We start from the raw sequence: 15,292 nt of genomic DNA on the forward strand, positions 1-15,292 counted from the left end.
CAGAGTGTGTGTGTGCCTTCAACTCTCAGGAACTCTGAGGGGTTTCCAGGTTGCTACACAGTGACCTGGGGGGACTCAGCTTGCAGCAGGTGCTGGAGAGAGCCAGCGCTGCAGAAACAGCCTCCTCCCTACTGCTCCACTCCTCCCCTTACCACTTTTGGCACAGAAACATTAATCTGTGTCCTTCCTGATGAGAGCTCTTAATAAGGCATCAGTAAAATTACCTATCATAAATTAATGCTGCAACTGTACGGTGAACCAAAGCTGGTTTACTGCTATATGTTGAGTTTATGCACAACAGAGACTGTGTACCCCTTAGATACAAGCATGGTAAGTACAATCAAAGAATATAATTTCACCTATCAAGAACTAGAAGCACGTGAAATAATTTTGAAAAAAAATCAACTTTTATTTTTGCCACACACACAAAAAAAATGGGACAAGACACCTAATAATCTTTGTAGAGAAATGCTGCTTCTGGTATCTGTCTACATTTCTGAAAGACATCTTGGCTGCTGGAAAGCTTTGATAAAAAAATTCAATGAAATAAATTCAGTAAAATAATTCCAAACATGACCAGATCTTTGCAAAAATCACTGAGAGTCACTACAGGCTTCTGCATCCATTTTATCATACAAAACAAAAATGCAGGTAACAGGAAGGGAGGAGAAAACTGGAGGTGAAAGTAACTGGTATCAAGAAAACTCATTTTTATCACACAAAATGAACACCATTGTAGAGTAACTTTAAGGAAGTAACTCACTTCAATAGGACAGTTGTTCAGAGTGTAATTACTCCATTATCCAATGATAAAATAAAATGCATAGAATCCTTTTAAAGATTTCTTTTTATCACAGCCAGGTAGTCTATGGTTTTTACAGAAAAAAAAAAAGCTGCTCAGAAGTGTTCATAATGTATGCAGACATTTTAAACCAGAGTATGGTTTCAGTTTTGCTCTTCCAATTGCTCTTTTCTTAAAAAATGTGTAAAAACTATCAAATATGCAGTTTTGAAAAATAACCCTTTATTTCATATGGCTCCATTTTCCCCAAACAACAGAGTACCCTAGATGTGTAACCATTTTGTGTGACTGAAACAGATCACAACAAAATCTCCAGCCGACTATCAAGGGAATGCACCCAACTCTGATCTCACAATTTGGAAATCCCAGTTTTAAGTACCTTTGGTCCCAAAATTTTATGTCAAGGCAAAGTGGAGCAGTTGAATCCTGTCACACACAGTGATCGGTATCTGTATTACCTTGTACAAACAGGTGAAAAAAGTTAAAAGCACTTTATGGCAGTGTCAGAAAAAAACCAATTACATTGTCTGCAAAACAAGTGCATAATGAACAGTACCACAGTGATTGTTGTATTTTTACTGCAAGAAGATGCATCTTATTTTTGCTGCTGGGGGGTGGAGGAGGGAGAACAAAGTTTTTAATTTCCCAATTAGCACAGTCAATTGAAATCTTGCTTTTCAAAATCTGATGAGAGCAACTTAAAAAAAAAACAACAACACCAAAAAACCCCCCAAACAAACAAAAAAATATCCCTCCTGCAAGAGACATAATTGATGAAAAGCTTCAGAGAACCATACATAAAATACAACAGAATCTGCGAGGAAGGCGACTCACCAGGGGGCATTGATGAAACCACTGCTCCTTGTGAATGGGCAGATGCTCTTCAGGTAATGAGACTTCAAGAGCATAAACCACTCAAATTTACATCATTTCAGTTGTAACAATGAGTTTATCAACAATTAAACATAGAAACGTACAGATGTTTTTGTGTGCAACCCTGGCAGAGAACCATCTTTATTCTCAATACATTTTAATTGCTGCATTCTCACTTCTGCGTGCAGCAGCTTTCAGTTTGTGGGTTTTTTGGGGGGCTATTTTTTTTCATTCCGTATCACCTTATACATTCTGCCATTGTATTTCCTCTGATGTAAATCCAGGTGTATTAATTAACCATTTTCTGATCAACTGCATGGCCTATTAACATGATTTTCTGTCAAACACATTTTGAACTTGTCAGCAGAGAGAGCCCACGGATGGTGCCACAGAACACCAACTACCCCCAGTGTCACTCTGGCTGACTGCCAGCAGGCAGAACCGAACCGAACCGAACCAGGGCTGGCAGGGAATCACCTTTTAGAGACTTGTCTGCTGGGCTCCAAACAGTGCTGACTGGCACGGTGTTTTTAGCACAGGCCTTCCTACACTTCTTTCTATGTTAAGAAAAAAGAAAAACTTCTTTTATCCCATTTATTCTCTCCCGTGAAGCAGCATCCAAGGTGGTGCTGGGAGGGTACTTTGGGGTTTCCTAACAATGGTTTCATCCACAGCAACCCAGCTGTGAGGAGACACAGCGTCAGGCTCTCTGCTCGTCTTCCAGTGCCGGCACAAGAGAAGCCTAAGACCTAATAACTATTTTCACACCCTACCAAAACAACAATCAGTGCTTGAAAACAAATGTTTTGCAATAGTAAGAATTATGGAGGAACAAACTGAAAATAAACAGGACCAGATAAATCAAATGATTATCTGAATCGTTATTGCGATTTTCTGATTTCTTCAGGCAGCACGTGAGCACTCGCTAATGGACTGCAATCCACCGGAAAAAAAAAATAATAAAAATACTGCATTTGAAAAACAAGTCTGCTCTGACATGGAGTTCACGGGGTCTCTCAAGAACAACCTCCTGATGAGAGTTACTGCTGTGCAATCTGCTTATACAAACTTCCCTTTTTATATCACTCCAGTCTGTCCCAGCTCAAAATAAAACCAGCTGTGCCCTGGGCACCTGGTGGAGGACAGAAATGAGCAGCTTTCTCATCTGCATTTTGCAGTTTTGAGAGACTGTTTATGCCCGCCTGCTGCAGACAGAACCACAGACATGGTAACAGCACTGGGCTGCCCCAGCTCCCTCCCCTGTAAAACGGCAGATTAAATACATTCATTCCATCAGCTGTACTTCAGCAAGAGCAACAGGAAAAATAATAACAATGACAAAAAACACTTGCAGGACTGCCTCCCTTTCAGGGCATAACTCTTTTTAAATGGACTTCACATTACTCTAGAATACAGGTGTGGGACTGGATGTACAGAAATGGGATTTAGGAGCAGTATCTTACCTAAAACATTAAGCTCTAGGCAACTGCTGTCCTCTGCATCCCAGCTGCAGTGGTTCTTTAAAGTCAAGGAGGAGAACTTACTGTGCCTTATCCTTTTGCAACCATCCCACTGAGCTACCTTAGGATAAAACTGCTATTTTGGGGGGACAGGGGTGGCATAGTTGACTAGATAGCTTTCTATTACGTCTGGAAAATCAACATTGCTTCATATTTTGGTATGCTCTTAGTTCCCCCCCCCCCCCGAAAGAATCACTGGCCAGGTTTTGTATTCTGCACATCACCCACTGTGATTCATCTGACAGGAGAGGGAGAAACAAGGGAGATCAATATTGCTTACTCAGAGCCAAAACTACTGAGGGCTTACTTTGTTCTCAGTAAAATTACTCTGTAAAGGCAATATGCCAACATCTGAAGTTCTGGCTATCCTGCTTGCATTTAGAGAGATTAGTTTTATTTTAGGAACAGCTCTCTCAAATCTGTGTATAATCACATAAACACAATGCCAACCAGACCTGCCAGAAGTGAGACTGTACATCATCAACTTCCTTTCAAATGTAAGGTTACACATCTGAAAGTGTCTTCTGTTCCAGTTTGCCTTTAAATTCACCCAGCCTTCTTCCAGTACAATTTTAGCCCAGTGGTGAGCTAATTAATTCTGCCCTCCGTGTAGTTTTTCAGAGTATTTACCATACTACTTTTTTTTTCCCTTTGCAGCAGTATCTTCCTGTAGATTTATGATCACAATTATACCTATTTTTTCCTTTTTAAGAAACTAGTTTTTCTTCTATCATTCCTTAGAAAAACATTAAGATGGTTGGCATTGAATCACTGAAACTCTCCCACGAGCGTATTTAGCGCCCTTGCAGCCAGCGGGGGAGAAAAAGGCCTCTATAAACCACTCAAAGGTCACCTTGGTTGGACTGCAGTTTACAACACACAAAGGTGGCTAAAACTCAGCAGCAGCACCAGCAGACCTTCAGGAACAACTAGCATTGCCCTGGCTTCCAATGTGTGAGAGATGAAGCTTTCCCCTGTTCTCTAAGTTTTATGTCTTTCCTTCACTGTATTTTCACCTTCCAAAGTGCATTTTGAAAACCAGTTAAGTTTCCTTGAGATGCATTCTGAGCACAAAGGGAAAATAAACCCGGTTTATTCTCCACTTTGTATTTTCCAAGTCTCCTCATCATGTGAGATGCTGGTAGCACACAGAATTTGGAGAGCTGATGGTAAGACCACAGCAGGGATGTGTTGGCTCATCAAATGTGGATAACTCTGATTCACACTATGATGCTGCAATGATTTGTTTGAGGACTGATTCCTCACCAAACAACACACCTGACGCCGGACCTGTCCTGGGTCTTGGGTTCAGATCCATGTGTCTAATACACCAACTGCTGACTGTGTAGCCACAACGATACCACCACCAGCTCTGTCAGGTGTCTTTGACTCCAGCACAATGAGTTGCAGTAAAGTACAAGTTTGTGCAAATGAGGAATCTCTACCACACCAATGCTGTACAGACTACTGAAGAGACAAGTTGCTGAATTTTCTGAGCTCTAACTACAATGCCAAGAAATACTTGAGGTGACAGAGCTTTCTTGTCACAGACATTCTTCTACGGTGGTTGTACGATTGCACCTTTTGTCCAAATGCTGAATTTGCTTAAGTGTGGGTGAGAGTATACATTTTTAAAAATACAGACAATTCTTAAAATAATACATCATCAGGTCACTATGTTACTGATCTTCACTTTTAGTGAAGTTTAAAATTTCCCCAAAAAGAGGTAAAGAGTCTGTCCAGTATTTTCCTTTACTCTTGAATATTCACATTTGCACATACGACATGGAACTCATTTGCAAGAGCCTGGATTCCCATTGTGTCCTCAGGTCCCTTTCCACTTTTAAAATAGGCAATGATAAAAATACTGAAAGATGCAGTACCACATCCCGCCTGACAAAAACGCAAGGGACTGGATGCCCACCAGCCACAGGTTGCTGAGGGTCATCTCCCGAGAAACAGCTTTTGTTTGACCCTGCAGTGGAGGAAAAGCTCCTACAAGAGAAAAGAGAACACATTTCATGATTCTGCAGCAGGAACAACAGCTTTTCACGTGCAATTCTTCACCACCACTGTTTGCCCCAGCAATAGTGCCCACGGATTAGTTGGTTACTTCTGTATTATGCCATTAAAATTATAAAAAATTCTCTGGCATTATCAGTTATCTTCAATAAAATAAAATTAAAACCCCCAAGCAGAACCCCAAACTTTTATTTATTATTAAGAACAATGTTCATTCATTTGGATTATCCAATTAAACCTTAAGCATAAACTTCAAAGCAGCCATCCTCAGCCTTCGCAGGGAGAGCCAACCATCAACTTGGTTTTCTGTGTGATTTTTTGAAGTGATGTTGATGTCTGCATGATCACATTGAATGGACTCAGTATTAAACTTCACAGCTACTTGGTAATGATTTTGTATGCCATGAAGAAGCAACATACATACAGTCTCAAAGCTGCCCTTGAATATATATATGTACGTATACACACACAATTTTTTTTTTTTCAATAAAACCCAATAGTTTCCATATGTTGTTTGAACACGTGTTGTCCAATCAGTCACAGAGACTAAGGAAGCTTTGTAATTTGCTCTTTGTTTTTCCAGGAAGACTTTTTTTGAAATGTCTGTTTAGAAGAGTAAGATTGGCAGGAGATACAGCTGACACGACTTAAAAAGAAACAAAAAAAAAAACCTATTTTGACCTTTTTTTACTTAAAACACTAAGTTACGTGTATTTGAATACATAGCTCTACGATTGTAAGGAATTTGTTGGCATATATTTAATCAGCATATTAAATAATTTGCATTATGTTTTACCAAGATGCACAAAGCCCAGATGGTGAGAATCACTTGTTGTGAATCCTGAATAACGGCTATAAAAACTCTAAATATATTGGAGAAGATGATGCACTTGCTGGAGCACTATGGAGTCACAACTGGTCATAGAAAAACAAGAGATGAATCATTCAAAGAGTAAAGATTTAGCAGTGTCAGTTCTGGATCTTGGGTACCACATGATTTGGGCAATTAGACACCATCAGCAACGTAGCTCTGTGCTTCACATTTGCAGCTACTGGAGTAATTGCAATCAAGCATTTAAAACAAAGCTTTTCTTGTATGAACACTCAAGTTGAAACAAAAACAAAACCAAAACCTCCACAAACAATCCCAAAAAAGCCCTCGATGAGCCCCATCTTCCTCTCACACAGAGGCAGATTTGCCACACCATTTATTCCTCAGCAATTCTCATTGCTAAGCTTCTACCTGTCCGAGCTGTGCTACAATTGTTCTTCCACAGCCCACTTGTTTTCCTGTACCAACACTGATCATTGCTTTAAATAACATCTCTCTTTCCTTAGTCCTGATAACAACTGCCTTTTCACCCTGGATCTTCTCCCAAGCCAACTTGCACCTTACAAAGAAAATCCTTCACTTTCCTAGTTGAGACAAGCCAAGCACTTTTAGGTGCCTTCCACAGAAACAACAATTCCTCCTTTCCCTCAGGTCATCTTAGCAGCTTCTGTCTGTCCCTCCTCCCAGCTCAATTCATATTTCTTGAGCAAGGATGAGAGGTCTGTATGTGGAATTTCCAGCTGAGGTTTCAGATTTGGAACAAGGAAGGGTGTTTCACCACAGCACTGGTGCAAACCCTCTCCTGCCTCCCTGCAGGATGATGTCACTCACATTTTTGGTTGCATCATGCCAGCTGCCTTGTGATCATCTCCAAGGAGGAGCATGATGATCTCAGCATAGATTTACTAATTTCCAACTGATAAGATCCTAGTTTACAGGTTGTTGCTTTTTTAAAAAATTAGTCTCCAAGTGCTTTTGTCCTGCTAAATGCAGTTTCAGTTGTTTCACTGTGATGCTCAAGGTTATCCTGCTGAAGACCAGAGAAATAATGAGCTTGCCAAGACAAGCCTTACACAAGCTGCTAAAATAGGAGTCCTTGTGGTGGGTATACGTACAGATATTAACTGTAAATAGTTTTAATTTTATAAATTAAATGTGTAAAATGTACCCATACAAAAGGATGTTTAATATTCAGATTTTAGGCAGATACCTTTTTTTGTTTAAGTGGCCTACCACTAAAGGCCATCTCTGAATCCATTGAAGTTCTTAACACTTAAGAATACAGCAAGAAGGAAAAGGTATTTTAAATTTTTTTCTTCCTCTTCCCAAACAGAAATGTGCCAAAAGAATGCATTCCCACTGATGACATTGCCCATACAAACTTTCAGCATAGCATTAATGTTACACCACGATGATGAAGTAAGCTTTATGAACTGAGACAAGCTCCTAAGCATTGCATTTGAAGAGAAAAGCAGGATCAAACTGCTGAAGCAGCCCTGAGTCCTAAAACCAGACCAACTAGAGGCAGTGTAACACATCAATACAAAGCTGGCTCTGGAGCAGCTGCTGGGATTCCCCTCACATTTAGGCCTCAGGACCCTTCCAGGGAGTTTCCAAAAACTGTAGCAGCACATTTGAAGTAAGACAAGAAAAGCAATGCAAGCAAGTTCTCAACTGGCATAAATAGGGGTAACTTTAAATTATGCTAATTTATGCATCATTAGGTCCTATGTCTCAGCATTTACATTTAGAACACTTCTTATTAATTCCTACTGATTACATTGGCAAATTATAACCAATTATACTATTTCAGAAGTGCATTTAACTGAATAAAACTGATTACATTCATTACACTCTCTGAAATTCTGGTCCAGCTGAGATTTTTTTGGGTATTAATTATTCTAGTGGTAGTTGCAAAATCATGTCTCAATAACAAGAATTCCTTACCTCCTATTAATTAACTTGTACTTTTAAACAGATTCACAAGCTTATTTGTCTTATAAAGTCCAATACATGCACTTGGATGCAATTGATATAGCATGGTCTGACTTCAGCCATCAATGATAGATGCATGACAGCAGTACTTCATAAAGCAAAATACAGCTCTGGGTTGTTAAAGGATTCTATTAATCTTTTTAAGCACCAGCATTGATAAATTGAGCACTCGAACCAATTTAAAGCAGTCTTTGCAATAAATCATCCAACAGAAGTATGGTCCCTGTTTAACACAGTCACTCTGGAATATTAAACCCAGATGATTCAAGACATTGAATATTTCAAGACCTCCCCCCTCAGCAACTGTGCTACTTGCTAATGAAGAGATTATTTTTCTTCAGAGACAAGCTGAATTACTTCATCTGGAGTCTTCCTTCTCATTCAATGTTTAGTAAACTTTCTTTCTTGCATGCCTAAATAAAACTTTTCTCTAAAATTTTTCTCTTGGAGTAGAAGTGCCAGAGGAACATGCTAAATAGCTACACTAGGAAGATAAAATAACCTGCCTCATGTAAAGTGTTATTTATTCCCTTTTAATCATGAACTTGCTCATTTCAAACCCTGAAGGTTTTATATCCCCTCCAAACTAAATATATGCTCTGAATACTTTCATTATGCAGGTAAATGTTCCCTGCCTCTTTGAATCTTGTTAAATTATTCCAACTCCATGAAATCCTGTGGCAGCAAGTTTCACAGCTGAACTACACCTTATGCAGAAAAAAGGGGATTTCCTTAGATCCACTTGGAATGTGCCAGCTTTCAAACACTATCCTATCCTGTTAGTACCCAGGTAATCTACCTTTCCTGCATCGTTTCTTATCCAACTTTTTTTGCCACATAAAAAGTATTGATAATTATATGTGTTGCATTTTCATAAAGAACAGAGATGTGTTCTTAAACCATTTTAATTTGTAAGAAAAAACATTAACAAAGCACAGTCCTGTTTGCCAGGTATCATCCTACCTGTTTCATAGAAATGTGACAAGAGATCCTCCTTTTCAATGAATCGTTCATATAGCCAGTTTGTAAGAGCTTCAGGCTCTGCAGGTACATCTTTAACTGGAAAAATCCTACCAAGAGAAACAAACATAATTAGATGTAGGAAATGCATTCTGTATGTAAAGAACAAAGCTCTTCCCTTATGCCCCAGTTTGTCTTAAAACACAGAGAACAGGAGCTTGGTATAAATCTAACTGCATGGTTCATTTTCATTATTAGTTTCTATCAAATGCATTTAATAAAAGCTACTGGTTTTGAACACCATCACACTGTATTACTATCCTTTAAAAAATACAAACCAAGAAGAGATGAAGCCTTGCACTAAAACAGAAAGAAACAAAAGACTGGAAAGGGTGATCCACAGTTTTGAAGAAACAGTTAATCAAGAGGCAGAAGCTACACAGCAGCATCACTAAGTAGCTCTTCTGTATCCCAGAAAACGAGTCCTCTGTGCTTTCCAAAGGATGTCAGCATCTGAAGGGATGCCAGTGTCTGAGGTTTCTAAGGCAGGTTTTACACTGGAAACTGGCCATGTCAGTAAATGTATTCAAATAGCACTCCTCTATTTTAAAAACCCCAATGGAAGAATTACCAGTGTTTTGTTACTTCTATACTGAAGACATCATCGACTTAGAAAATCAGATATCCCAGGGCAGAATTTACTGAAATACATACATACAGAAACCCCCAAGTAAACCCCCATATCTCACTGGATTTTTTTTTAAATATAAATTCAAGCCTTACAGTAATTGTGAAATCTCCTCAGTAGGCCCTGAGTGCCTTTTGACAGACACAAGAACATCTGCTGTGTTTCACTGAGAGGCCAGTGCAGAAGAGATTTGAGCATCAGGATAGCCTGAAAAATTCATACTCTGAAATGAGACCTTCGACTGCAGGCTTCACTTCAGGTGAGCTGCCATTTGCCCTGTCACCTACACCATGCTTCTATTTTCAGGAGTGGATTTTTCATTTCTTTTTAAACACAGTCTTGATTGATTATGCTGAAGAGAACTTGAAGTAACATCACAATCATCTCTAAGTGTCTGAGTAGATATGGGAATGTCAGGCTACAGAAATAAGGCACTTCTGAAGAATGCTTTTGTTGCTGTTACTGTTTTCAACTTCCTTCCTTGCTTTGTGGCTAAATCATTTGTACCTCCTCCTTTCAATTTTATGCACAGAAAAATTAAGCTGTAAGTGGAGGACAAAAGTAGTAAAGCATTTGTCTGATGAGTGAACTAAAAATAGCTGAAGTCCTCAGTATGCATATTAACAATGACAAAGTCAGGTAATAAAGAACTGCTTTATCTTGATGCCCAGATGTTATACAGCAAATTAAAATTAAGCCACAAAGAAGCAAATTAAAGACCACTCACAGAGAAAGGACCATTTCTGTTGAGGGTATAACACTAAGACAGGCTTAGTCTCTGTCCCCAAACACAACTGGGTTGCCAAGCCATATTTTTACTCTCTTCTGCCTATCTGCTGTCAAGAGATAAAGGGACTCAGCAACAAAATATTGTGTTTCACAGTACATTTCTGAAGGACAGATGCTTGCTTACTCAAGCTTGAAGATGGTTCAGAATTAACAGAAGGTGTGTGGGCTTCAGGACAGCAGTTCAGGATGACCTGGCTTCACACACAATTTCCATTGTAAGCTGCAGAGATTCTTCACCTCCACCTTCATTTCTCAGTTACCTAATAGATAAAAACTCTCCAGTTCAATAGCCTACTTACACCTGGTATTTTTCCAAGAATGTACCTACTAGGCTGAAAACTTGATCACAGGAGCTCACAAGATACTCAACAGAAACAATTTATGAGCTGGCACTTTAATGGAGTAGTAGCAAAGTAGCATAAGAAATACCAATATTGTGAGAGACTAATGGAAGGCAGCACACCACTTTCCTGCTTGAATCCATGCAGGCTCTCATATGAATCAATACAGCACCAGAAAACTGGAATCTCTGGGTATAAAATCTGCTTCTTATAAATTTAAGAAGCTATCACCATTATATCCATTTTAAATTAATATTAATGCAGAGTGGAAAACAATTGGTTTTCCAGTAAAGCTACATTGGGTGTCACAATTTAGCAGTGGTAAGTGCCAGGGTATTCAGAAGCACTTCCAAACAGATTATCCAGAGGTTTGTTTATTTTTATCACCAGAACATTCTTACTAATGACTGAGCCCTTCCTGTATAAGATAAAGTGAAGATACCCACTCCCCCAGTATTAATACCAACTACATTGCTATCATCATTCTCTGCCCTTCAGAGAGCTCCTTTACCATCTGTGCTATAAAAGAACTCCCTCTTTAAGGAGACTGGGTTCAGGAAAGGTAGCTGAGAAGGTCTAATGTTACAAAACTCTACACAGATGATCCAAAACAATGGCAGAAAGCCACTGCTCTATCAGGAGCAGGGTCATCCCCAGCCACTGGCTGTGAGATCTGCCAGGTCTATTATTAAAGACACAGGAAATAGCTTCTGCTTTTCAGTGAGATGTGCAAACAGTTGTCAGTGTGGTCACAGCATGAGCATCCTCTTGGCTCTGCCCCACCCTTGGGTATCCAGCATCAAGAATGCCTCTAGAAGTGAACAGTTGACTGATCTCATCAGGGAAATAATGTTATGACCATACAGAGCTATCTGGACATGGAACAAGGTCAATATGAAATATCTGAAGCTTCTAGATTCTCTTGGGCATTTGAATCTTTCTAGCTTTTGGATGACACTAACCTCATGTTGTATGAAAATTAAGAGTTCCTGGTGTGGCAAACATTGAACTTAATAGCACTGAATAAGAAAACTTGACCAGAAAATTCAAGTGGAGTGAAAATAACTCTTTCACTTCTCACCAAGGGAACAGCTGCTTTGCTGTCACCACAGGGAGGTGAGGGTTAAACTTCAATGCAAGGAGTGCCACCACAGGCTGCATCCTGAGAAGCTGAAAGTAGTGGTGGAAGTAGTAGATTCTCTGTCCCTGGAGATATTTAAAAAGAGACTGGATGTGGCACTCAGTGCCATGGTCTGGTAACGGCAACTTGATCCTAGTGGATCAAGGGTTGGACTTGATGATCTCTGAGGTCCCTTCCAACCCAGTCGATTCTATGATTCTAAGTAAAGGTGTATTCTGATGGGAGTCTGCAAAGCTGTCTCAGTAATGAAGCAACATCTGCTAGCTGGAGGCAACCAACCTCCCTTCAGCCATGGAGTGACAATGGCTGCAAGACACTCAGCATAGCTACTGAGAGACAGAAACTTTCTTAAACCATGACACATTTATATCCCAAACCAGAATATATCAACATAAATGACAGTCCAGGAAAGAAGAAAGGGTTTTAAAAAAAGGAGATGTAACTGCCAAAGACATGCTGGCATATATAAGAAATTATGGAGACTTGCCTACTGATAGGACATTCCTCAAATGACCCCAAGTAATTTTTGGAAACACGGCACTTTTGAAGCATTTAATCTCTTATTAAAGGGTCCTTATTGAAGAAGCAACCTCTAACTCTGTATTCAAATTCTAAAGTTTATAGATACTACCTCTGAGCAGTAATTGCCATTCATCACATGTCCTATCCTGAATTAAAAATTATTATCCCTATACCTTCTATATTGTAATATTACATACTGCTTCAATGATTTTTAAAATAAACTCAGCATGATGGAGGTTGTTGGTAGATCCCAGTCATGACCAAAAATAAGCTCCTTGTGTAAGAAAAAGTGTTATTAAAAGATATTGCCAAGCTGGATGTCCTTCATAGACAGTTCTGCAAAACTCATTCAGCAACCACAATGTATTCCACCCTATTTATAGCTAGGAGTCTAGCTCCTTTCAATAAATCTGAATCAATGTAGACACACAAAAAAGAACTTCCTCAGTAGCTGAAAGCTTGTTTCAACAGCAGCACACTACAAAAACTGGTTTGAGAATAAAAGGTGACATAGTACTCATCTGCATTATGGCACGAAGAGAGCTGAGTGAGCTGCAAATAGCGTGGTACTCCCATGCAGCAGAAATGCAGCAGAAATGCAGCTGTCCTCTGCAGAGGAGGTGATGATGGCTGCCTCTGACTTCGGGGCCTCTACACCCCCATCTCTCCCACACAGAGCAAACATGGGAACTGGACAAAAAAGGGCATCACCCAGTGGGAAGCTAATGCAAAAAACCCAGCCCCACGTCATCGGTGACTGAGGGGAAGCTGAGCATCGAAGAAACTTCATGCCACGGGGCTTTCCCATTTTTAACTCTTGGGTTTTGACAACAGAACTGCAGCACATGGGAAATCTTACTATTAGAGAAACTTGGAGACCAGCTGAGAGGCACAAACTTAGACTGAAGAAGTGACTGGTGCAAGAAGAAAAGAATTAAGCCCAAAGCTCAGCTCACTGTAGGGAGCTGAAAATAAGCAGCTCATATGTGGCATCATGCTATACAGTCAGCAAACCACTCATCTTATTTCTACTGAGGGTAACTGCATTTAATCTGGATTTATGGTCAATGCACATCACAAAATGATCCAAGCATAAAGCTAAACCATTCTGATAAGAGGAAACAATCCTTTCCAGCAGCTAATTAAGAGTCAGGTCTCCTAGTGATGTGTCTAGTTAGATATGCCTTGCATCTTCCAGCCCCCCTTTTTTTCATGCTTACTGCTTCAACAGATGGGTTGACATTTCCCCAAAAAATCCCAGTGCCATTTGAACTGGAAGAAGTTAATTAAAGAAGTTAATTTTCCTTGAGTATTTATGTTTAAGAGAGCAGACCTAGTTTTTCAGCACTTGCCAATGAGTTTTGAGACAACACTGTCAGGGTCAAAAAATTGTTTAATAGTTACAAGCGTTACAAGGTTCTCACACCTTTGTGTTTTGACGAATCTGTAACTTGATAATTGTCCTTTTTTCTAGGGAAGTTTCTTTGGACATCCTAAGGAAAATCTGGCCACAGATTAGCATGAATATGAACTTCCAAAAAACATGTCATTTGGACTGAAAATTGAAGTCTGAAAAGCAAGGTTCAACTAATTATCAAAATTGAGCCTTCAAGAAAAAAAAGAGAAAAAAAAATCACTGGATTACACTGATCCTTCTCTGCCATTTCCATCAGCTGGAAAAGTATCTGAAAATGAAAACATAAGGCTGTGTGCTGTGTCCTCTACAGTCTTCTGTTGCCCCCTAAGTAGGATGAAAAAGAAATAATCCTGAAGTAAAAAGACAAGCTTTGAGAAGAGGAAAACACTGGATTTGAAAGACCATACAGCAAAAAGAGATGGGTTGTGACCAAGGGGAACAGCAGAAAAGACTGAGTGACCAGAACAAAAGAGGCTCTGCAGTCTCCTCTGCTCCAGTTTGAGTAGCACAGAAAATATTGCCTTTTTCCTGACTGCTGTCCTACATCAGCTCCTCAACTCTAGACTACTCTAAAAGGGGAAAAGCATGTTTAAATCCTGATTCTCTTTTCATACAGTAGAGATGGCATTGGTCAAAACCTTTTTTTTTGTAATCATTTTTTGCTATAACTCAGTTAAGGGCAATGATAGACAAGAAACCAATGTGCTAGAGCACACAGACTCATGTATGCAGAACTTTCTCTGCAGTTAAGATTTACCCTTGCAATTGACTACAAACATAACCTCCAAAGAAATTCCAGATTACAAATAACAAGGAAAATTTTATGGAACTGAATTAAGGAAAAGGGGGGGAAGATAATACCAATCCAGACACACTTCATATACATCTCAAAAAAATTTCAAAGGACATCTACCTCAAATGCAGAAAAATAGAAACACCTCTGATATTTTCAGTCTTTGGATGATATTTCTGATATCTCTGAGATGAAATCTACTTTACCTCTAGTTTTCCTTTACTAGCAAAGTTTGTTTCAAAGAGTTAAAGACATGCACCCCACTTTACAAGAGATATCTTGGGGCTCAGTAGAGTACAGACCTTTTCAGACCTCACCCCTGATTTAATCCTTCCTACACTGTTAAGGACAAAGAACAGTTAATTCTCAACTGTTGGAAAAATTAAATATTACTCAGGAACAACCTCAAATTTGTGACCTTCATTGTAAGTGCTGGAGTTCCCAGCTGACAGTCCCAGATAATGGCTCTGTTGCAGCCACTTTTTGGTGTCCACACAGAAGATGACCTTAGAGAAGTAGTAAATGTTACAGCTCTGGTGTATCAACCTCTAACCAGCTCACAGGGAGCAACACTGCACAGAAAGGCTTCCAGGAGGC

General features: G+C 39.5%; 1 protein-coding gene across 7 annotated transcripts in view; it reads right to left on the reverse strand.

Moving 5' to 3' along the window:
• Positions 1 to 385: 385 nt before the first annotated feature.
• LPGAT1 (lysophosphatidylglycerol acyltransferase 1) overlaps positions 386 to 15,292 on the reverse strand; it is a 62,499-nt gene continuing 47,592 nt past the window's right edge. For 5 of the 7 annotated variants that reach the window (XM_030446983.1, XM_030446985.1, XM_030446986.1 and 2 more), the window contains 2 exons: positions 9,008 to 9,114; positions 386 to 5,190 (listed from right to left, as the gene is read on the reverse strand). In XM_030446983.1, coding sequence (XP_030302843.1) covers positions 5,039 to 5,190; positions 9,008 to 9,114 — 259 coding nt within the window. In that variant the 3' untranslated portion in view covers positions 386 to 5,038. The remainder of the gene's footprint in view (positions 5,191 to 9,007; positions 9,115 to 15,292) is intronic. The other 2 variants (XM_030446984.1, XM_030446989.1) reach the window with 1 other exon arrangement.

Source organism: Calypte anna, chromosome 3 (assembly GCF_003957555.1).
Source record: "Calypte anna isolate BGI_N300 chromosome 3, bCalAnn1_v1.p, whole genome shotgun sequence".
Classification (NCBI taxonomy): domain Eukaryota; kingdom Metazoa; phylum Chordata; class Aves; order Apodiformes; family Trochilidae; genus Calypte; species Calypte anna.